General features: G+C 31.9%; 1 protein-coding gene across 2 annotated transcripts in view; it reads left to right on the forward strand.

Annotated features, from left to right (window-relative positions):
- LOC143255596 (tetratricopeptide repeat protein 28-like) overlaps positions 1 to 24,168 on the forward strand; it is a 106,421-nt gene extending 82,253 nt beyond the window's left edge. The window contains exons 15-23 of one of the 2 annotated variants that reach the window (XR_013030739.1): positions 1,702 to 1,937; positions 6,427 to 7,443; positions 10,133 to 10,342; positions 10,695 to 10,926; positions 11,604 to 11,680; positions 11,850 to 11,967; positions 12,252 to 12,359; positions 13,767 to 22,235; positions 22,456 to 24,168. Coding sequence is in view for 1 of the 2 variants with exons in the window: in XM_076511478.1 (XP_076367593.1) it covers positions 1,702 to 1,937; positions 6,427 to 7,443; positions 10,133 to 10,342; positions 10,695 to 10,926; positions 11,604 to 11,680; positions 11,850 to 11,967; positions 12,252 to 12,359; positions 13,767 to 15,763 (3,995 nt within the window). In the remaining variant the exon portion in view is untranslated. Of the gene's footprint in view, positions 1 to 1,701; positions 1,938 to 6,426; positions 7,444 to 10,132; positions 10,343 to 10,694; positions 10,927 to 11,603; positions 11,681 to 11,849; positions 11,968 to 12,251; positions 12,360 to 13,766 lie in introns of both variants that reach the window. The other variant, XM_076511478.1, reaches the window with a different exon arrangement.
- Positions 24,169 to 25,638: the final 1,470 nt, after the last annotated feature.

A 25,638-nucleotide genomic window follows, 5' to 3' on the forward strand; every position in this document is an offset into this window, starting at 1 on the left:
AATTATAGGTTACAAAACAGTTATAAAGAAAGAATTAGACTATTACATCATAGTAAATATACAGTTTTATGAGTTTTTGTAAAAGTTTCTTTCAGTTTTGTTTGCAAATTGTGAAAGCATTTGTTTGTAAAATCTCATCTGTTTGAAAGAGAAAAATATTATATAATGAGAAGACATCAGATAATCTGAGTTAAGGTAGGATTAAAAACAGGTTGAACAGATAACAAAGAAAGCTATTACATGATTAACACTGACATGCAGTGAATTAGTGTACATAAAACAAATTGGCTAAATGTTTATATCACTAATTCTAGTAGCATTCATGATGTTTTTAAATAAAATAATTATTATCCATATCAATGACATTGTGATAATAAAATATATTTTCTTTATTTACTTATCAAATTATTACATATTTTAAAAATAAAATGGCAAATATGTGATGACATTTAGTTAAAATCAGAGATTCATTTGCCAAATAGAATATGTCCCCATTATCTTTAAACACATGGTTGTAAAATTTATTTTGAGATAAATCTTTTTTGCAGAAAGTTTAATACCATGGTAGAATAATGCAATGTTTGACAAAGATTAAGGTAGTGTACAATTCTTTTTTTTTTTTTCTTGCTTGTAGCCCTTTAATCACTTAACAAATAATGTTAATTTCCCAGCTCTGTACTATATGTGGTGACCTAACTCATTTGTGATGAGTAATTACTATGCTGTGCTACTACATGGCATACTCATGTTGTTGTTGGTTTTCTTAAAATGGTTTGTAGTGGTGTTTTATTTTGTAACAGAATATTTTTGAAGGTTTTCGATTTTTCCGAGAGGTACTGTCACAACTTGCTTGTGTTAGTTACAGATTTTATGAATTACAGAACGAAAGTTAACTGATCTAGTTTTAGCTTTAAAAAAAAGTGTAATAATTGAATAATTCTGAAATGTAAACTGGACAGAGCTTCTTAAATATGTATGCTTATTTAATAAATAATGTGAACAGTTTTTATATTTTTTTATTTATCTTATTTCAGTTACGAGCATCGTAATGCAAATTTATATAACATTGTGTCATTCTGATTTTTCATTTTGTAACTTTCGTTTACTTCTTGGAGAAGGGGGTCAGTGAAAACCTGCAGTTATGATTTCATATTTGCTTTTGTATTTTGTAAAAAAACTCTCATTTTTTTGTGTGCTCCATTTATTAATTGTTTTAGATATTATCCTAAATGTCCTTTGGATTAATGTAGCCCTTTTGGTCCATCTAATTTGTGAAATTGATAGTATTTTTAACCAATGACTTTTACTTCCAAATGCATGCTATATTATAAAAGTAATAAATTGCAAAACTAGGAGCATCAGCCCTAAGTCCTTTCTAACAGCTGGAATCACTGTCAAGGATCACTTGGTTTAGAAGTAAACAGTATTTTGCTCTTGATAGCTCTGTCCAAAATAGACACTAAACACAAGTCATTTAAATCTGAAATATAGCATTTTTTTATGCTTATCTACTTACACTTAATATTTATGGAAATTTATCCAGGTATTGAGATAAAAAATTGTACAAATGCCCAGAACATATTATCAATAACTGATGATTCATATCAGTTTCTTTAGTACTTTTAGTTTCCATTATTAACTTATTTTATACACTTATGATTTCCATTTTTTTATAAATTGCTTCTGAAAATGTTTTTTTAGGAATTGTTGCCTTTCACGAAGTCAGTGTTACTGATACAGAAACAGACAACAGTAGTGACCAAGGAGCATTACCCCTTACTGGTTCTGTGTTAGAGCAGTATGTTTTACATGTTCGAGAAGCTTTAGGGGTTGAGGTTTTGACTGCTGGTGGAGCTGCAACAATGAGTGAAACTGAAAGTGAAGCTGGAGATTTGTGGCAGCATCATTTGGAAGAACTAGGAGATAAACTTAATCAGGTAAAGAAAACAAAGAGAAAGGGTACAAGACTTGGAAGAGTCTGACACAAAAATGCAACTCAGGAGAGAGTTTTTTTTGTTTTGTTTTAGCATTTTGAAGATAAACTTAACATAGGGCCTCTTCGTCAAACAGAAGCACCTTGATGGCAGGGATTGGATGAAAAAATATCCAAAATTAGTACAAATGTGGTGAAACGTATGTAGGATGTAACACTGTATGACATTTGATTATTACCATATACAGTTTCCAAACCAGACAAAAATTTACCAAGTTATAACTGGGTACATCCTCAGCAGAAACTCCATATTCAACAACATTACTTCATATTTGTAACTAACAAGTCTTCTACATGTATCTTCTTTTTATTATTGCATTTTTTTCCAGACTAGATGCCATTACATATTCAGCATATAGTTCCAAATCTCACCAAGTATTACTAGTGTTTTCTTCTCTTTGTCATGTTATCATTAGTCATTGTTATTTCTTTGATTACCTGCATTTCCAAAGTTCAGAGTTGTTTGACTTAAAACCTGTGGATACAATCATGGTGGACTTTTTCACAGTACTTGTTAAGGCAAATCTCATCTATTAAGCATTGACAGTAGTAGTGGTAGTACACTACCTCAGAAAATAAAAACAAGGTCTCCAATCTCAAACAGACAGTGAATAAAAGTTTCATAAATTGATTTGAGAATTAAAAAAAAATCACTTTACAAGTGTGTGGCCATTGCCCGTAAAGTGATGTGACCACTCAGAAACCTTGGGTCTTCTTTAATTCTTTATGACTTTTAACAGAAATATGTTACCATCATATGAATATTGTGTATTTGCAAGCAACAGATTCTAAACTTTCAACAGTGTATACAACACTTCCAAGAAAAGATTACTGTAATTTCTTTTTTTTTGACCTGTCACCCAAAACAAAATGTTTCTGGTTGAGGGAAAGACCCCGTTGTTAGTTTAATAGGTGATAACAGTAGAGATACACTATAGCTTGGAGCATTTTAGAAAGAAGTTTATAGTCATGTTTGTGAGATATAGAGAGAAAGTATATCTTGAAGCATTATAGAAAAGAAATCTATAAGCATGCATGTGAGGATAGAGAGAAAAATAATAACCTAAAGAATTAGGAGGTAAGGTATATTAACAAAAATAAGAAATGCATGTATCAAAGTGATCAAAGTCTTTATAGATTTGATGCTACCAACTTTTAATATAGTGTGTATATATTTGAAATTTGGCAGACTTTCAGTAAACATCACAAGTCTCTCACATAGAGATTTGTCCTTGAATATATAGTTTTTGTTATGAATAGTCTGTGTGCAAAGTGATTTTCATGTTAAGATTAAAAATACTCCACCTTAAAAATATCATATCATATATGTAATCTATTAAACCTTTTAAGTACATTTCAAATATTTGTTTTCTTTTACAACTTTATATATTATTTTTTATACTCTAACAATATACAAGATTGGTTAGTTTGACCAACCTCATAACAACCAAAAAAGTTTGGAATAACTTGTAACAGTATGCATGTATTTATACTTTTATTGTTTTATTGCCCTTTGGACTGTGTATACTAAATTTTGCCATTACAACTTGTGAATCACTTGGGGGGGGATGTGGAACACACATTACACTATTTAATTACATTACACACAATCTACTCAAAGCTGCTCATATGCATGCTTCATGAAACATTTATATGATATTATTATTATTTATTTTACCACATCTAACCTTAATTAACTTGAAGAGATCCCTATTTTTACATTTTATTTACTTTTATAATAATAAATAAAAATAAATATGAAAAACAAGAAATAAATTACTTAGTCAATATTTTTTTTTTGTCAGTGAAACTTAACAGTACTTTTTCATACTAATGGCTGTTATGCATTAAATAATTTTTATTTAATTAAATACACCAAAGAACATAAAATAAATACAAAAAACAGAAAATTTCTTCTAACAGTGATAATTTTTCTGACTTTCTAACTGTACAATAAGAGCCATTACAATTTCATTCAAGCTAGTAATTACCTTTACTGTGGAAACAAAGCCTGTACAGCAAGTTAAATTGATGATTATTTGTTCTTAACACAATGTAATATAATACATAATGTGATAAATGGAAATCTTGGCTTTCTGTTGGTTATGTAATATATAATTAAACATAATGGAGAACTATTAACAAATCCTGAAAGAGAAGATGGGTGTGGAAGGAAGGGTCTGATTTTCTATGTGATAAGTTTTTAACCAAACACAATTGAAGGCTTTAAAGATTGATTTTTCCGAGCATGATGATTTTATAGTGAGTAATTTACATTTAATTTCTTATTTACTGGAGGTGTAGTAGATAAAACAGAGAAAGATCCAATAGAAAATCCCGTGCCACAGTAGGGGAAATTCAGGTTATTTTAAATATTGCCGTATAGGATTAAAAATTTAAAATTTGTACACTATTAAAATATGGATCATTAACTAAGATTTTATGCTATATTAATTGACATAATATAAATGAAAAGTAATTTAATAAAATTTTGAATGTAAGACACTAAAATCTTGTGTCATGAGAAGTAAAGGATAGCTGTAGTGATAGGGTTAATTAAGTGCTTTTACTAAACATTTGCTTACTACTGTAAGTTTTATGATAATATTAAAAATATTTTTCTGTATCTAAGAATTTCATCTGTTTAATCTTTAAAACCTCCTAAGTAAATAAATTTTTTTCAGTAAAACTTTATATAATTTTTATTTTCTCTGTTCCTAAGTCTATAAGAATTCAATCAGTTTGAACAATCTTGTAACCAATATAAAAAATATGAAATAAATCTAAATTACCCTTTTTCTTTTTTTTTCAGAATGACTGAAAATTGCAATAGGAAACTGTCATTATTTATCCTAAATAATGAGTTTATAATGTTATGCATCTGTTCATACTCAAGTTTTATTGATTTATTTCCATATGAATTTTATGTAAATAATAATTCTATCACACAAGTTGTAAATAATATGAGAAACGTATAGCTCACATACTGCATCCAATTATGTAAACCACAAGGTGCTTAGTAGCATACCTTGTGAAGAAATTTTTCCCCCTCATATTACGTAAGCTAACCAAATAAATTTATATAAGAAAAAAAAGAACATGCATAAAAAAACAACAATAAATAATTTGGTACTTACCTGGTTCCTTTTGTTTATTTGCTGCTAATTGTCATTAAGAATTAAACTTTATTTTTACTAATGGTACTACTACACTAAATAATTGTAATTTAATTAAATAATGTGGTTAAAAACAGATAATGTAACATGTATAAAGCAAACAGTGTTCTATAACTATAATAAATTTTTGGCTTTCTAACTATGTAATAAATGCCTTTTAAAATTCATGTAAATTTGTTGATGTGAATACTGTGAGAAAGATTCTGGAACTAGAGGCAAAATAAACAATTTTCTATACAGAAGCCAGTTGATTGTATTCCATCATTTGATGGAGTAAAACCTTGGTTTTTATTGGTTATAAAACACAGAGATAACTTTTGGCAATTTGTGAAAGAGAAAATCTGATAAGAGGGCATTGAAAGCAGGTCTGATTTTCTATGTTATGGCTTCATAAGTTAATAATGTTGAGGGCTATAAAACTCGTATTTTGCCTGAGTAACTTATGTTAAATTTTATACTTAACAGAGGGGTAGTACATAAATTGGAGAAAAGGTAGTCCTAGAGAATAAATGTTGCAATTCTTGGGGAGATTGAAGATTTTTAAAATATTTCTTATAAAATTAAGAACTGATAATATTTGCTTTAATAACTATGTTTTGATGCCAAGTTTATTCATGTATAATGATAATAAAATAGTTTAATTAAGTTTTAGATGTAACTAAAAGTTTGTAATTTGCTCACTTTGATCTTCATGTAGTAAGAGATTTAATTACATCAATTATTGGTATATTTCAAAGTGGTCATGGCCAGTCTGTTATTTTATCTGGTAATAATTCTAAACTTTATTTTGTTTTATGGTAGATTAGTTCAGATATTCTTTTGTGAATGGAAATATGAAAGTGTACATAAAAATTGATTGTCTGTCTTCAGGTTACAATATCTTTGTTAGAAAATATTTTTCTCTATGTTCTAAAATTTTGATTATCTTTTATAAATACATTCAAGTTAATGTGGTGGGAATGAGATAGAATTGTAAGGAAAAGGTTAAATGTTATTAGCATGTATGCTGTAATTGTAATTGTACTAAGATAGTTTGGGTTTTGTTTTTATTTTTAAATAAAGAATGTGGCAATTCTGTAAGTGGTGATCAATTAGCTACAGATAAGAAAGAAAGGGCTATTACAAGATGTGAATTAAAATTATTTTATGTACTATACATAATCATAGCAATTTAAGGACATTTTTATGATTAAAATTTAAAATCTCTGAGTATAAACTTCTGATATAATATTTACTCTTGTTACTCTTCTTTTTCAGGAGACTGACAGAACGGGTTTCTTGAGAATGGTCAACAGAAATCATATATTTAACAGTAGCAACTACAGTTTAAGTAGTCTCTTTAGTGTTGGCAGCATCAGTGGTAGTATAGCCAGTGGCTCCACCAGTCGCCCAGGCAGCATCAGGTCAAGACGTCACCTATGGCAAGGTCCTGCACCACTTCATGCTCTCTATGATCTTCTTATAGCACCTGTAGAAGAGGCACTACCAATGGAACCAGAGGCTAAAGAGTTACTGCTGGTTCTTGATGGTGATCTTTATCTTGTTCCATTTGCCATGTTGAAGAGCCAGACTTCAGAGGAATACTTATGTGAGAGGTTTTCCCTAATGGTCTTGCCCTCAATCAGTGCTCTTAAAGCAAGTCAGAGAAAAAAATCTCCTCAACAAGCTAATGGGGAGCAGTTGTTATCACTAGTGGTTGGCAATCCAAAACTTACTTCTGCTGTTTCAGAACAGTGGGGCTTTAATGATATTCCTTATGCAGAACAGGAGGCAAGTTTAGTGGCAGAAATGTTGGGCACAGCAGCAGTAATTGGTAATCAAGCTTCAAAGGAGACTGTGCTAAGCCAGCTATCACAAGCAGAGTGTATTCATTTGGCCACCCACGTATCTTGGAAGTTATCAGCTGTTGTGCTATCCCCTGGGGAATTCATGGAATCTTCTGCTCGACGATTTTCTCAAAGCTCTCAGCCAGAGAGTTCACATCAGCAGGCTGAGAATTGTGATGAATTAGCCTCTACTAGTGACATTCCACCCCTCTCAGATTTCCTTCTTACTGCTGCTGACATCCTTAACTTGCGGCTCTGTGCTCGACTTGTAGTCATTAGTTCCTGCCACACAAGAAACCATCATGGTCGTGTCCATTCTGATGGTGTAGTTGGGTTAACAAGGGCTTTACTAGCTGCAGGAGCTCAGTGTGTATTAGTCTCTCTCTGGCCAGTCCCTGACACAGCCATTACAGTTTTATACCGGTCTTTTTATGCTTCTTTGCTTCAGGTATGTATTGTATATAAGAAGTTTTATAATGGATAATAACCATTTAAACCTCAAAATATACCCTAGAATTTGATGACCAGTTTTATTGTTATTATTATTCTTTTTCTGTCTGAATGCTAGGCTTTAACCTGAGGCTATGGTTTGCTGTGTCATTGCATACAATTTATTAGAAATTCTGTAGCTTGTGAAAAATTAAACAAGAAAACTAGAAATTCAAAGTGTTCATTTGCAAAGCTCATTAAAAAAGATATATTTTAGAGCTTCTTCTGTATTTGGATGATCATGGACCAGCAATTAGCATAACAGAGTGTGGATATGATTTCGTGTCTTGCTACTGCTAAAAACAAAATTTTGCTACGTTACACTGGGGCTGTGCATGTATTAAAAAAGTGGTGATCAAATCCTACTATTTAGTTAGAGTAGCCCACAAAGCTAGTGATGGATGGTGTTGATTAGCTGCCTTCCTTGTTGTCTAAAAGTTAAATTAGAAATTGCTAACACAGATGGCTCTCAAGTAGCTTTTCATGAAATTCAACAATAATAACAACTTTCTCAATTTCCCATGTAAACTTAAGTTAATTCTTAATTTTTGGTTTATAACTTAAATATACAATGGTTATTTGAAATGGAGAAGGTTTTCATAGAAAGCTGCTGCATACAAATTACAATAATTATGCAGTATACATACACGTGTTCACTGGTATTTTCAACATGTTTTTTGTAGTGATACAGAAAAAGAAATAATTTTGCAAATAATGCTATTCAGAAACTAACATTTAATTTTAAGCTCACACTGGTCTTCTTTGCCAAGATTAAAAAGTATATTTTATCAATTTTTGTTTTCACTATAATTGTTTTATTAGAATTTACTAAGGTGTTACATTGTAGAGGTTGTTTTAAAACTAGCTACATAAGTATGTAGCCAGTAATGAGCTACTAGTCAATTTGAATTTTGTAAAGTAATGTTGTTTTGAAACTTACATGAAAATGTTCCAAGAATATATGTATCTATCTCTGAAACAACTTATGTTACAGATACTGTTCATCTTCACCTAAGTTTTAATCTTTACCAATATTCTAAGTATCAAACAAATATATTATATGAGAGGCTCATTATTGGGCCTTTTTTTAAAAAAAGTCATAACTGGTATCTTCCAAAAAAAATCCCACTTTCCATAATATTCTCAAATTCAGTCAGAAAAGAGTGGCAAGATTAGTGAACAACAGTTGTTTACCTGCGTTTAATATTCAAGTAGTATCTCACTGAAATATTCAGAGTGATGACTTCATACATATTCCAACCTGAAGTTAATTTCATGTATTATAGAACTTGTACAAAGACTAAAAGAAAGCCACGTAAATGAAAACACTTCTTAATTAATCCAGATTTACCTTTTATATCATCATTGTGCTCTAAAATATTCTTATATTTTGTTGCCTGTGTTTCCACTTCTTAGCGTGATTCCTTCTCACTGATCTTGCTGATCTTCCTTTGACAACATTGATTAACCCTATTGCTATATATTTTCCTGTTATGGCCAGGAGTTAAAGGGCATGTCATCACATTTGTAGAGTTAAATTTAAAATTTTATTGGTATACTATTTTATTAATTTGTCAATAAGTTTGGTATAAAATTATAAGTTATAATTCAAATTTTAGTATTATACATTACTTAATTAATTTAAAAGTAAAATATTAAAAAAAGCAACCTAAATATCAATTTTTGTGTTGTGGTTTGTTAAATGCAACTTTGGGTCAAATTAGATGTGTGTGATATCTAAATACAAAGTCTTTAGATTTGTACAAATTATGAAAAATTGCAAAAAAGACTATTATTATTTCTACTTGTGAAAACAGTAATAAGGAAGCACTCTTTTACTTTGAACCTGAAAAGTTTAGAATAAATGACACCAAATGCTGTAGTGATTTAAATGAGAATAGAGGATTAAAACTTCATGTAACTGGAGGAAGGAAACCTGAAAATAGTTAATGCACAGCTCCTTGATCCTTTGTTTGGTGTTATTATAACAAACACACTTGGTAGCAGTGTCCAACATTCTTGCTAAATCCATATAATTGATCAGAATATTTTGGAGAAATCCTACATCAATATCTTTTTGGAGCTGTAATAAAATGCAACGTACATGCTGTCCAAAAACATTCATATGAAACTAAAAATAGTGATAATGGATATAGTTTCAGTGAAAGAATTTCTTCCTAGGTTATCCCCCTGCATTACTCAAAATAATCCTTTTCTTGTGCTCTACTCTGTCAGTTTGAAAAAAATCAGTCACTAAAGTTATTTCCTGACTACAATTTGTAGTTAATTGTTGCTACTGATTGTGCTTGTTCTAAAAATGTTTTAGATAAATGTATTACTTAAAATAAGAAGCATACCTTTTACAGTCAGTAATCACATGATGCTTACTACAAAATAGTGATGCTTAGAAACATGGACAGTGGGCAACTGACTAAAAAGTATTAATCCTTATACATGCATATCCATCTTTTGTTTCATAGGTTTCTTGAAACTAATGTTAAACATTTCTAATATTTCTATTTTTAACACCGGTGATCTGTTAATTTCATTCAAATGTTTGTTTATGTTCAGGCAATTAATCAATTTTTAAGTTTTAGTTATGTTATATTTGATGATGCAGTTCTGACATAATGAATTATGTTATTCAGGGTTCTAGAGTGAGTATTGCCCTAGCTGAAGCCATGAGGACTATACAAACAACTAAACATTTTGCCCACCCTGCAAACTGGGCCAGCTTTCTCTTAATAGGAAGTGATGTCAGTCTTATTAGCCAGGTGGCTCTAATGGGTCAAGCATTAGCAGAATTGCTGAAGAAACCAGACCAGTGCAGAGATGCACTGAGAGTTGTTCTTCATTTGGTAATATCTTAATAATGTGTTCAGACCTTTTATATTTTTACTATATTTTTCATGTCATACCATAAGTACTTATTTTATTGTTTAGAGATTATACATCTTATGCCATTCATTCAAATTATCTAGAATTAGATGTTTTTCAGGTGGTGGCTTGTATGCTATTAATTTATTTCTAACCAGCATTACAGAAATGTATATCTATGGAAGTGAAAAGTATCCTTTATTTTCTTATCAAGCAGTTATGGCATAAAAAAAATAATGCAAGTTTTAATGATATTTTTCTTTTTACATAAATAATTATTTAATGCTAAGAAGTGTAATAGCTGATACAATAATCATTGTGTTTATTGTTTAGGTTGAGAAGTCACTGCAGCGTATCCACAGAGGACATAAGAATGCAATGTATACAACACAAAAGAGTATTGAAAACAAGGTGGGGTCAGTTGTTGGTTGGAAGGAACTACTGATGTCTGTTGGATTTAGATTTGAACCTGCTTCCAATGGACTTCCAGCTTCAGTATTCTTCCCTCAGTCAGACCCTGGAGAAAGACTGACCCAATGTAGTGCCAGTCTTCAAGCTCTTTTAGGTAATGTTAGAGTTTGCATAAAGTTAATAAATAGTTACATATTGTGTTGGCTGACTTTTGAGTGTAAGCTTCTGACTGAATTAAATTCACAAAATAAATTGTTATAACTAGAATCAATAATATTTTCTTTTTTTCTGTGTGAGAAGGTATATTGGCAGTATCATTTGTTTTTGTCACAGATAAAAAAGTTCCTTTGATTTGGTCACTGTGGAGAAACTGGAAAAACTTAATTCATACAGTATTACTCAATAAAACTATCCACAAATGTGAATTTTATACACTTCTCAAAATAATTACTATAAAATGTTTGGAAATTGACCTTGATTCTGCATTTGTTCCAGAATTTGAGAAACCAACTTGAAACTAAAATACTTCAATTATCAAAGTCATTAATAGATCTAATATTCTTAATAAGAATTGTATTTGACTGCAATTGTTGTTGTTTTTTCTTCCATTTCCTCTGATTATTCGTTGACAGACTTTGAGTCAAGACATTTCAGACCTGTCTTGTTTGTCACTCTAGTCAGGAGAACTTCTTTCAACATCAGAACTCATTAGACAATATAATGATATTCTATAGTTGTTTGAATTCCAGGAAATGGAGAGAATTATAGAAACTACTTTATTAAAGTAGTAATAAGAAATAAAAAAGTAAAAGCCTTTTTTTTTGGTCTTAGGTTTATCTGCAGTGTCCTTAAGTGCTATCTCTAAACTCTTGACCAGCCCAGTTTATGCAGAAGACATAATAGAATTGGTGAGTAAACTACACATTTATCTTCAAAACTTCATGATAGACTAATAATTGAAAATATAAATAGTTTACAATAAACGTGAAATCTGTTACCAGAATTTTCTTGGCTGGAAAGAAAGTAAAACATTTATCCAATTGGTTGGTGATGTATGAAAATAAATTTCTCACACAGATGCGTAAAGTGATGAATCAACTGAATAAAAAAGACCCTGAACTTGAAAATGTGGAATGTCCTGTGAGTGTTAAATTATGGAGTGTTCCTGGTTGTCATGAGCTTTTGGCATCACTTGGTAAGCTTCAAAAAGGTGGAAGATTTCTCTTTCAAGGTTAAAAATAACCTAGTGTCAGTTCTATCAAAAATTAATTATAAAAATTGTTATATTTTAAGTCTAATTATATTTATTATAATTATAATTTTTTTGTATAAAAACTAGAAAATTTAAATGTACCAAAGTAGAATGGTTTCTCTAATATAGTTTGTGTTTAAATGTGTTGGCAGATTCAGCTTGTATTTCTCCTGGTACCACCATTTGATTATAAATTAGTTAGATAACATCATGAATCTGCATTGTAGGTTTTGATCTGATGGAAGTTGGAAGAGACCAAGTGACCTTAAGAATGGGAAAACAGGCAAATAGAAGGATCATACAGTTTGCACTACAAGCTCTGTTGGCTGTTTTTGGTAAGTTCTTTGTTTATATTTTGTGTTTGTTGTTTATGTTTTTAGATCAAGTGGTATTTACTTGTATTTGAGTTTTTTCATACTTGAGTAGTAGCATTGCAGAAATATTTTTTATCTTAGCAGTACACTAATAAAATAGTTTTAATAGCACAATATTAATGTGGTTTTAGAAGTTCAATATTAATTTGACTTTAGTAGTATAATATTAATGTGGTTTTAGCAGTATGCTGCAAAATAGTTTTAGAAGTACAGTATTATCTTGTATTTAAGATTACGATATTAATATTGCTGTAACAGTGGAACAATAACATGGCTTTAGCGTAACCTTATTAATATCGCTTTAGGAGTACAATATTAACATATATTTTAGCAGTATACTTTTAACTCTGTCAACGTAGTCTCAATCATTTTGACCAACCACATGAAGTCTTTGTACTTGTTTAAAGTCTTTATAGTTTTGATTTTAATAACTTTTAATATAGTATGTATATCTTCACAAAATTTGACAGCCTTTCAGTAAACATAATAAGGCTCTCACATAGAAAAAGCATATTTCTGAGGGAAGTATTTTAATAAACTAAAAACAGATTTGCTTTTGAATATATCAAGTATAGGCTATGAATAATCCAAGTGCAAAGTGATTTTCATGTCAAGATTAAAATACTTAATCTCAAAAATGTCAGATTTCATACATTTAATTTCTAAAACCTCCTAGATAGATTTCAGATATTTATTTTCAGTAGCACTTTATATTTTATCTGTTATTTTTTCTACTCTTAACTGGGATCACTGGGACAAGAGTATTAAAATAACTTGAACAGTACATTATTAATGTGATGTTAGTAGTGCAATACTAACATGGGATTAGCATTACAATAGTAATGTGGTTTTAGCAGCACAATATTAATATGGTTTTAGCAGCACAACATTGATGTGGCCGTAGTAGTGCTTTATTAATGTGGTTTTAATAGTACCCTATTAATGTGGTTTTAATAGTACCCTATTAATGTGTTTTTTGCAGTACTACAGTAATTTGGCTTTTAACAATATAATATTAATGTGGCTTTAGCAGTACGTTATTAATGTGACTTTAGCAATACACCATTAAGGTGGATTTAATAGTACCCTATTAATGTAGTTTCAACAGTATGCTGTTAAAGTTTTTTAACGGTACATTAATAATGTAGTGCAGCATTAACTTAGAAAGTTCACAGGTGTTTATTATGACTAGATGTAAAACTGACTTTACATGAATTTAAACATTATCCATAAAAGATACAGTAATATATTTGAAAGAATGATTTAAATACATTTATACGTAATTCCTGTAGAGTGTTACTGTAATATAAAAACGGTTGTATGATACTACATAGCATAAATAGAAAGTTAACTTTTTTCATTCTACAGACACTCAAGAAGCTGCTAAGACTCTTCCTATTGAAGATTCCAGTTCAATGGAAAGCCTTGACTGTGAAGCAGTTGAATCTCCTCCTCCCACCATTCCATCTCTTCCATTTCCCCTGAGAAGACAAGGACCAATCATTGGTCAGAGAACAGGAGCTTTTACCAACTATGTACGCACTAGAGGTGAACCTGATGGTCACACAAGTAATAGTGGGAATGATCAGAAAAATCGTGATAGTGACACTTTTACTCCCAGCCCAGTAGATCCTGTTTCCAAACCTTATTTAGCAGGAATACAACCACAAAAATCTTCACCTCAGCCCAGTCCTCGTGTAGCAATTGCTCTGGCTCACCAAAACCACATAAAATCTATGTACAGTGAAGACAGCCCAACAGGGGAAGGACTTTCTAAACGACCAGACAGCTCCTCATCAGCTGGTTCTGTGACAGACTGGGAGGGTGGTCAGTCTACAGTGCAAAGACAAAACATCTGCAGGGAAGGTGTTCTTCTGAGAACTCATTCTGCCTCTACTGTTGGCTGCTATCAAAGAGAAATCTCTAACAGTACCTTAAAATCTGAAAAACTACAGCATATATCAGGGATGGAGTCACAGTGTAGTGATTCTGATCCTAATGATTTTAATTTACAATGTACCTTTCCAGATATTTTAGGAACAAGTAGACTTGGTTGGGTAGGAACAAAGTTAAATGCACTTCAGCCCTTGTTTGAAGTAAAGAGTCAGCTTCATGATTCATCTATTTTCAGTTCTACCTTAGCAGGTGAATCTAATGATGAATCATTTACTGCTAATGTGTTAGAAGTTTCAGTACCAGCTAGCTTCTCAAAAAAACAGGATTCAAGTTCTGTCATCTATTCTGTGCGTTCTATGGAAGAAACTACAGTGGGACGGGGAGAAACTCTGGAAGAGAGATCTATTCAAAATCACATCTTTAATACCCAACTCAGACAGCTCAGCCGTGATCCAGTCATTTCAGATGTATATCATGATCGTAGAGTAGGATTAGGCTTAGCTCCTTCATTATCAAAAATTTTAACGGCAGCATGTGATCATGGTCTCAATGAACATAGAGACAGTGAGTCCCAATCACATGACTACCATGAATATGACTCTGTTTTTAGTTCTCCTCCTGGAGGGACAGGTAAAAAATTTCAGCTTAAATCTAAGCCACCTGTGCCCCCTAAGCATTCAACAGCAGCACGATCTCATAGAAAGAAGAGCCATAGTCCATCAAGATCAGAAGCTAAAAGACGAACAAGTACTAATTGTCAAACATCAGGTTCACACATAGAAATGCTGTTAAAAGGAATAAGTATAGCTGATAATAATTTAGTGGCTAAAGAGGTACGAGATGATGGTGATGGGGGATCGGTAACAGAAATAACCTGCCCAAGTCAAAGGAAAAAAGGGGAGCTTAATCTGCCTTCATTACGAGTTTATCCCTCCTTTGTTCCATCTCAATGGCATGATTCTAGACAAAAGTATGGAAAGGTCCAAGAAGAAAGTTTATCTGATTCTCAGGGAGTTAGTGACCCTCAAACACAAACAGTATCTATTTCTACTGTGCCACACAATGATGTCACTCTTCAAGGAGGTCTTCTGTCACACTCGGCTGATGCTGTGACATATGGTGATGCCAGTCTTCAGGGAGGTTTGCTGTCACACTCAAGTGACACTGTGACACATAGTGATGTTACTCTTCAAGGAGGTCTGCTATCACACTCAGCTGATACTGTGACACACAGTGATGCCACTCTTCATGGAGGCCTCCTGTCTCACTCAGCTGATACTACCAGTAGGAAAACAGAAAGCAATGATGTTATCGAGAGTTTAAGTTCAGATGGCAGTGATATTGATAGTAATTCCTCACAAACTGAAGTATCTACTGTTAAACGTAACCCTAAACATACTATAACTCATGCTGCAAGACCAAAAAGTACTACTGAGAGGAAATCTCTGGTTCATTCTTCAAGATGTTGACAACAGATAAAGTCAAAATATGTTTCTATAAAGATCTGAGTATTTAGCAATAACATTGCATGCAATACTATCACCAGTTTTAGTTTGAATAATAAAAACCTGTAATTCATCAAACTGAAGATGTTTTGTACTAGTTTTATTAGATCGACAGTTATCATTTTGTATTTGTTGAAAAAATGAATTATTCCATGTTGTTAATATTAGGGAAGAATTCTAAAGATATGGCTGTTATTCACTACTATCTCGAATGTAAAGTTATTGCTATGAAATCTCAGTTACCAAACTTTTCTTTTTTGGAGCTGATTCAGAGGAGTGATTGTATCATCTTTAAACTTGTGTATTCTAATATTTTTAAAAATACATTAAAATGTCCCACATTTAAACTGTTACTTAAGTGTCCACTGTACATATAAATAAGTAAAATGTATAAAGTATGTAGTTTGATAAGATTAAAATTTACAAAGAAATCTTCCTTCAGCCACAATAAATTATTTTTAGGTTTTTGTGGTACACTTGGTATAGGTTGACAGATCATTTTAGATGACAAATTGATGGATAACTGACTTTTTTTGAAAGATAAAGAAAAATATTTTTGTACTATACACATGCACACACACATGCATCTATTTTATGCTCAGATTTGTGTGTGTGTATGTGTGTATATTTATATATACATATATACACACATCAGTTTTTTTGTCTGATATGTTGTTTTTTATAATACTTGACGAGAAAGTGTATTTTTCAATATCTGTTAAACTAATTTTCTACAACTGTGCATTTATGCAGTAGCAGAAAATGTGGATTGATGTGTATTGTGAAGAAACAGTGAAGAATTGTGAAAACTGTATTTACAAATGACAAGAAATATATTCTTGTTCTTAACATGTTTCAGACATTTTTTTATCTATTGGTATGTCATTGAACTTGTCTTATATATTCCTGGTATTGATAATAAATACAGTAGTTCCAAATAGTGAAACATACTTCTGTGCCTTTAACTCATGTGCATTATTTGAACAGTATGTTTTATTTAAGAGCATATGGTGTCTTGTGTTCAACTGATAAAACATTTAGTCCATTTTAAGCAACTTGTCTTTGAGTATAGAGTAGCTGTTTTTTTTTCTTTCATTATTGAAGAAGTAGCTTACAATACCATCCCAGGACTATTTTTTGCAATTTAATTCCTAAACAAAATATATAATGTGCTATTGTGTAATTTTGTTTTTTCAACTGTGTTATAATTATGATCAGCTATTAATAAGTGATTACATAAGCATTCCATCTTCAATTGTATTTCAGAGTTGTACAATAATTCTACTTTAACAACTTTCAAAGATGTGGATATTTAAAACTGCCATCACATTGCCATCATTCACCCAACCTTTATAAAAATATTCCAATTCAAAGGCAGAACTTGAAAATTTTGAGCATTCTTGAGTAAATTTCCAATCTTATTTCAATCTAGTACTAAAACATTAAACAAAACTCCCCAACAATATTGTAAATCACAAACTATAGCAACGGTTATGCATATACAATAAAGAATTAAAAAATAATCTAGTTATCTGTCTGCATACAGTACCTATTTATCATGCATGTTGTTGATATTTTGTGCACCCCACTAACCTTAAACTATGTTGCACTTAAATAATGTGTTTTGATGTGAACTTCACTAGGACATGTTGTAATTGTTGTGTGGCTGTAACCCTCTACCAATAGGAGGGTGACACATCTTCTAAGCACAGTAGAACTCCATAAGCATGTGCAATCAAAATTAACTTTATTCTTAAACTCAGCACTGGCATTAACATATGTGTTTAATTTTCCTCTTCAATTTCAAAAGACTTCATGCAATCTTTGTGATTGATTTAGTAATCATTAGTATTATAATTCATGAGATGTATAAATCCATTTCTCATTTTTGATAATTTCTGAACAGTAGTAAACTATAATCTATGGTAGGGCTTACCTTTCACTTGTTTTTTAACCTTGCTAATCAATATATACCCTTAGCTGTACTTCACAGAGTTTCATGTAGCAAATGGTTTCTATATGTGTCCAGGCCCAGCATGGCCAGGTGGGTTAAGGTGTTCGGTTCATAATCTGAGGGTCGCAGGTTTGAATCCCCATTGCACCAAACTTGCTCACCCTTTCAGCTGTGGGGGTGTTATAATGTGATGGTCAATCCAACTATTCATTGGTAAAAGAGTAGTCCGAGAGTTGGTGGTGGGTGGTGATGACTAGCTGCCTTCCCTCTAGTCTTACACTACTAAATTAGGGATTGCTAGTGCAGATAGCCCTTGAGTAGCTTTGCCGAAATTAAAAACAAACAAACAAACTATATGTGTCCAAAACAATACGTTACCTTCTTTCACATAATGGCTATTCTCTTTTATTCACAATTTTTTCATGCCTTAAGATTTGAGACTCCCACCTACTCCACAAACAGTGTGGTTCACTGTGTCTTCACGTGTAAACAATCATGCAACAACCCTCCACTAATAGGAGTGCAACACACTGTTTTGATGCATGTGATTTTTCTATTCAACCTTACCTAACCATTGCTTGTTGTTAGCCAGTTGTGTGATGTAGATATTTTGAAATTTTGCTGTTTTCACACAATAATTTTTTTTGCAAAGTAATGCTTTTCCATTTCTATTAAGTTTCTCCAGTTTGCTCACTGCAATATTTGGCCAAGTCCAGTTACCTTGGCTTGCCTTTTTGCTTTTACTTTCATTTTTAACAGTCAGTCATGAATTTAGAATTTTTTGTGTCACCACTTTATCTTCTTTTCCTATTGCTTTGAATGTCTTTTCTTAGGCTTCAGGTCAAAGGGTCTTGGCTAATGATTTTTTTTAGTATTAATTGTAAGGAGATTGAACTTTTCATGGGTCTACACTCTTCTCCCAACAAAGTTCAGGTTACTCCTGTTCCTCTTGAAGATATGTTCATGACAAGGAGAATTTTGACAGCCTTTTTACACCTCCTACCTATGTTGTACTTCTTTTGAGAATTCAGCCAGGCCTCCCTCAGCCTTCTTGGACATGATTTCTCAGGTTTGTTACATGACACTGCATTGACCAATTACTTTGTCTTCTCTCTTTTTCCAGATATCAGGGTACATGCTTAGCTTTTTGTTTGAGGGTTGGTGCCACCGTGCCTTGCTCACCACTAGCTTCTAATGATTATGCATTAGTTTATCATCCTTTTCTTGAGTTCCAAAAACTGGAATCATTTTTACCTTCTTGGGGAGCAAATCCTGATAATCCTGTTTATTTTATCCCATGTCCAGTTTTCATGACTTTGTTTTACCTTTACATCTCTTCTACTGTACTTTTATTCCACACGTATCCTTTTAAGGCTCTTCATCAATCCCCTGAGGTGCTCTCTGAGAATAACCATTCCTTCATTAACTCCACGTTGCTGTAATTATCCTCCTTTACCTTCTGCTGTTTGTCTACCTTCCACATGTCTTTGTGACCTCAAAATGGCTTCCATAGGTATGCTTTTGGAGATTTTTTTGAATGTTTGGAGTTATGTGGAATCTGAGGCCACACTCAGTCCCTTCTTTCTTGATTGCTCATTTGTCTTGGCCAGCTTTCATACCTTCTTCTGTACCTGATTCCTGTCATGCATCCTCTTATACTCTGTGTGTATCTTTTTTTGGGTATACATCAGTTCATTGTTTGTCTCACCATCATGCTTATTCTCACCAACAGTTCCAGTTACTATCAGGTGGATTTTGGCCCAGTAGGGATGCATTTATCTGATTTTGTTCAGCTGTGATGGGAGTTAACTCCCAATCTGTGGGTGATCAAGGTTTTGTCATTTGGACTTTTTCTTCACTTTCTTTCACCTCCTTCTTTGTCTCCCATCCCATTATTCTTCTTGTTACTTCAGGATGCCAGTTTTTTATCTTTTTTTGAAACAACAAAAAGCACAGAGTAAAAAGTTTGGAGAAGGCTGGTTGACAGAAGAAATAGTGTGCTGTGAAAGAAGAGTCTGAACAGCCTCAGATGTACTGACTGGCAGTGGGATCCTGAGGTAATGAGAAGGATCAATTTCTTGTGCTTTCCCCATTTTACCCTGGAATTCTTTCCTCATTTCTACCCAATATCTTGTCCACTTGGGTATTTTTTTATAAACACTTACCTCAGCCAAGCCTAACTTTTCCACTTTGTCTGTGTTAGAGGAGTTTTCTATTTCCCATGCCTTTTGTTCTCCCTCTGTTTCTTCTGCATACAAAGTTCTGTTGGTTTTGGAAACTTGGGCTTCTATGAAAACCCTTATTTCTTTGGGACATGTGTATGTCATTTTTTAAGTGGATGTTGTTCAACTAATGGAATCTTACTTGGGATCCCTTGAACTCCTTCAGTTACTTTTGTTCCTTCCCATCAAGGTTCCTGTTACTCCAACCTTCTATATTATTGTTTCTACCTGGAGTGTTGTGTTATGCATGACATTTTTCATTCCTTCCTCAACAGCTATTTCTCGTATTTCTTTGTTAATTTTTATACCACTCAATTCATCCTTTCAGTGTAACCATTGTTATTGCCACTGGTTTATCAAACACTTTCTACATTTGTACCATCCTTCAGTTACTTGTCTCTCAGATTTCTGTACCAGGCTACTTGACTAGAGATTGTTGGTGTACATCATGCAACCTTGCCATAATTCTGTTTTCTCCTCCTGACCTACTTTCTTTCATCTAGCTACTTTGCCTGATTGGCCTTCATGTGGTTTTTACACACTCACCTAGACTCTGTTTGAATTCCTGGCTACTTGTTCATTCTCACCTTTCCTTCAAGACCTCTTTCTTGCACAGCTCTCTTTTGGGATTCCTGCAACCATCTATTGTTTCTGAATGACCTCCCCTCATCCAGGGTCTTTCAAATCACTAATCTTACCAATTGGGTTCGTTTCATCTGTATTGTGTGTTCTTCCCTAAAAAATTTCACTCTCAGATTTTGTTACATTACTTTTCATCAGATTTGCTCTTTGTTATAATCTGTTTTTTTTTTTTAGCAATCATTGGATGAAATATCATAGATAGAGAGGTGAACAACACCCAATTTGTTTTCTTTCACTTCTTTATCTAGCAGTTTCATCTCCATCTTTGATTACTACTTTAACTTTTCATCATTTTTCTGTTTACTTGCCAGTTTTAATGGGGTAAGTACCTCATTTATTTTGTTGCCCATCTCATCTTCATCTTGGAGTCAACCTAGTGGCCCATGTTACCTCACAGTGTATATTTATTTTCCCAAATTCAAATTAAATCAGGGGTAAAAAAGTGTTAAATCCATACACCCTGTTGAGACGAGGTACTTTCCAAGGACTATCACGGAAAACCCAGCCTTAGAATAATGCCTGCTCATTTCCATCTTTACAAATTAATTTTCTTTTTCTCCAGTAGAAGACCTTTGTGGTATTTAAGACTGATTGGGTCTGGCATCCCCTCCCTGTCCATTCCAGGGTGGTTGACTTGGTTAATTCCTTAGTGATTGTGCAGTCCCTCCTGAGATATTCCAAGTAAGGTAGGAAGAAAGGCCGAGGTGCCCATATAAGTATAGGGCAGGTCATCCCTATTGTATTTTATGCTAATTTTTTGGTGGTTTGTATAAGCCAAATAGGGCAAAGCATTCTTCTCAGGAGACAGAAAAGGACTTTATTCCCAATTTATTTATGTATGGTGAGTAAATTTTACAACAGAATGCATACCAATCCATAGGAAGTGATCATTGTCCCAGTCATGCTACATCTTATGCCCATCTATTTTGTTATATGAAAAAGCTTTATTTATTTTGACCCATCCCTGTGGCATGTTTAATTTTTGCCTTCTTCCTTTCCTGCTTCTTTCTAGGAAAAGAGTATATCCTGTTTGAGAAGAATGAGGTCTCTGATGAGTGTTGCCTCTCTAGTAAGTTTCTTCTGTTGGGTGTGACACTCCACATACTTCCCCTTTGAGCACCTTCTTGTTATGGAATTCCTCTATTTTATTTTGCATTGGCCCTTCCATCACATCTGTATGGGGGTTTTACCTATTACTTGGAGAGAGGTAGGTGTATTGTTCCAAAGGTTAGCATTTTTCTTAACTGAAAATTTATTTCTGATAGGTACTTTCCTCTGCACACATTATCACCTTTTTTCTCTTTTCTCTCTCTCTCCCCCCCCCCCCCCACTATCTGTATTTCATCTAAGGATGAAGTTAATTTTAAGTGGAAGTGCTTATAGGGATCTACTATGCATGATAGATTTTGTGACCTTCCTACTGGTGGAGGGTTATTGCCACATGATGATTACATCATGTACTAGTACAGTTCTTATCAAAACACATGATTTAGTTGGGAGGTAGCTCAAAGCCAGTGTTATGTGCAAAACCTCAATAAAAGGTGTGGGAAGAATGGTTAATTTATGAAGAGAGGTGTACTGAAAATGCATTTTCAGATAATGAAAATGTTATCTCTTGGTAAGTCAAGGGCACATGGTGATCCCAAAAGTTATGTTCATTTTTATTTGTAACATTTGGAATGTTTTCCAGTATTTCTTTTCAGTAAATAATTATAAAGGAATAAAATAGGTATTTATTTTTTGTAAATTAGGAAATTTACCTCGTATTGTTATCTGATATAAAACATGAAGTACCCCATTTTTATTAATTATACTGTTTTTTTCCCTCTTATGCTTAGTTCTTTCTCAGAGGATCAGATTGGAATTTTCCAGCATCTTAACCAAGAAATTAAATGCATTTTATCAAACCAAGCACAGAAGTTTTTAAGCAATTTAAATCTTAATCCTTATTAATTTTTCAAGAAATTGTCTTCACCTTTCTTGTATTATTATAATTCAACACAAATTATAAAAATTGGTTTGCATTGTGTTACATTCTCTTTTGTTACATAATTCAACCATCAGTATATTCCAGTAAATCCAGCTCGTATCTCACTGAATATTTGACCATTAAAACTAAGTTTTAAATCCTTCATTGAAATACTACTTGCTTAAATCTAACCATCTGTTAAAACACTGGTATGTTAAATATCACATTACTTGTATACATAATAAATTGCTATATTTAAATTTATTCTTTAAGACAGTTTTAATTTTTTAAATTTCTTGACAGTAAACTAGTGTGTTAAACTTATTGAGACAATAGGCTCAAATTTTTTAATTTTGCACAAGATGTAATATATTAGGTTTATGTTTATTTCTAATTCCATTTAACGATACTAGGGTGTTAAATTTTGAATATTTATCAAAAGTGGTAGTTCATTTCGGATACTAAACAAAGCATTGGCTGTGACTTTTGTTGCATCAGATAATTAGGTATCACTTAACATTTAGCAGTTTATATATAAATATTATGTCTTATAAAGACAAACTTTTTTTCAAGAGGAGACTAGATGTTTTTATTTTGTGCTTTTTATGCTATTTATATAACTATATTAAATACTTAAGTATCAGCTCACATTTGTTTTTTCTTGACATACCAACATTACAGGATTTTGCAAGTTGTTTGTTACCCGTAAGTAAGTCTTAAGTTATTCATACATTTTCATGTAACTTATAACTCAGTTTTGTTTACTGGCTTATAATATGTTAATGTTAACAGCTTGAGGATATTCTGTCATTTTTCTTACAGACTTATGAAAACAAAAATGAATAATTGCTTAGATGTATCACTTCTAATTCTGCTCTAAACACTGTCATAGCTAGTGTGTATTAAATTTTCATACTAAACCATAATGGTGTTTTAACAGGGTTGGGGAAGTAATTTCTTTATTCTTATTTCATTATTACTAAACACAGTTCAAGTTTAATCCATCTAATATTAATAAGTAAAAGGAAATGTTTAATAGTCACATACAGTTTGCTTTAATGTTAAAAATATAATGCATATATATATTTTTAATGGTGCATTCACAAATATTTTCTTTTATCTTGCTTTTTTTTTCAAAATAATGCATGTTATGAGTATTAAATAAGAAAAATCTCAGTATTTCTGTTTTCTCGTGACAGACTCTTATTTTAGAATCTTGAATTTTAATTACTTGTAAAAATATTTGCACTACAGTTAACATTCATAATCATTTCTTCAAGAAAGAGTGTTTTAAATGGGTTATTTTCTTCCTTTTGACTGTTTTGAAATATAAAATTAATTTTATCATATCTAGTTTCAAGTAAACTGTTGATTTAAATTAACATTTTTATTATTTTTCTAATAGTGTAAATGACTGAGCTGCTGTTTTTTTAGATGTCTCACAGAACCTTGTTTAAGCATGTACAAATAGCATACCAATTTGTATGTATATATTTTTATTTAAACCAATTGTGTTTGTATATTTCATCAGAAAAATCTGTATTGTTGATTCTGTTGTTTAAAATAAATTGCTGATACCTGCTACTGGACTTGTTAATTAACAAAAAAATCCAAAGCCAGTGCCAATTGAAATAATATCTGATAAAGTACTTGAAATTAAATAAATATTGTTAAAAAGTTTAGATAACCATTTCATCCAAATAGCACCCATTAATTTTACATCTGTATTTATAGCATCTTAAGGTAGTATGTAATTTTCAGTCTGAATATCAAGTGGAAGATGGTGAAAATAATAAAAAATAAAGAAAAAATGCACAATGGTTTCTTGTGTTTAAATCCTCCAATATTAAAGGGATCAAAACAAGGTTGAGGAATGTATTATACACCCTTAAATGAACCATTTTAAGCATTACTGGCCATTATATAGATTGTGTGATAGATAGGACACTTGACTTACTCTCATCAGGAAGCAAGATCAAAACTTATGACTGGAAATGCTTGCCTTTCCAGTCACTGGAGTGCTGTAACAAGACAGTCAGTCTCACTATTCATTGATAAAGAAAAGCCAAAGAGTTAGCAGTGTGTTGTGTTGACTGGCTATTGTTTTTTTTCTGATGTAACTTCAGAACTAGAGATAGCTAGTACAATTGGCACTCAAGTAAATTTTAACAAACTTCAACAAACAAAACGCATGGAAAAGCATTAGGTTTCTAAACGTGTAGCATTGAAAAAATTCTTAAATGTGTCTTTGTCTTTATTAGCCTTTTGTGTGTAATTTTCAAACTCCAATGTATAGTATATATGTTGCTAGACGTTTGTAACTGCAAAAAACACCTCACATGAGAAGCAAAAAAAAGTTTGTTCAATTTTGTTGTTGAATTACAAGTTGTTGTTTTCATATTTCATACACTAGGATGCAACTAAAAACTTGTAATTTTATACAAATTATTTCTAAAGTAAAACTTGTTTCGTGCAACATTTTTCTCTGCTACTGAATTTTTAATAAGATTGAAAAGAAAGTTTTCTACTTGTTATGAATAACCAAATAACAGTTTCTTCAGCAGCAAACTCTTTTGATTTGTTATAAAAGAAACTAAACAAAAGACAGTTAAACATATAAAAATTAATTAAGAATAAAACTTGGTAATAAAATCCCCATCTGTTATAAATCTACATTTTATAGAATTTTGTTCTATTCTACTTCTGAAGAAAAGTAAGATGATAAACCTGAAAAAGATAGGAGTTAAAAAGATAAACAATTAAACAGAGTACTTCGGTAAGAGAGTGCATTATACTAATATAAGTTGGCTAACAACCATTTATAATGATAATGAAGTGATTAATTTATGAAGCAATATACTGCAAGTTTGAACACAACATTGATTTGTCTTAGGTATGATGTTTAACTAGTTGATGTAGAATTTATATACAGGTACAAAGATAAAATATAAATGGGTTTAATGTAAAGAAAATGATGTAATTAAGTGACAGGATTATGTTTAAAAGTCAAGGCTGATCAAGTGTATGAGCAGTAGATAAACTAAGCTAAATA

This window comes from Tachypleus tridentatus, chromosome 7 (genome assembly GCF_004210375.1).
Source record: "Tachypleus tridentatus isolate NWPU-2018 chromosome 7, ASM421037v1, whole genome shotgun sequence".
Taxonomy (NCBI): domain Eukaryota; kingdom Metazoa; phylum Arthropoda; class Merostomata; order Xiphosura; family Limulidae; genus Tachypleus; species Tachypleus tridentatus.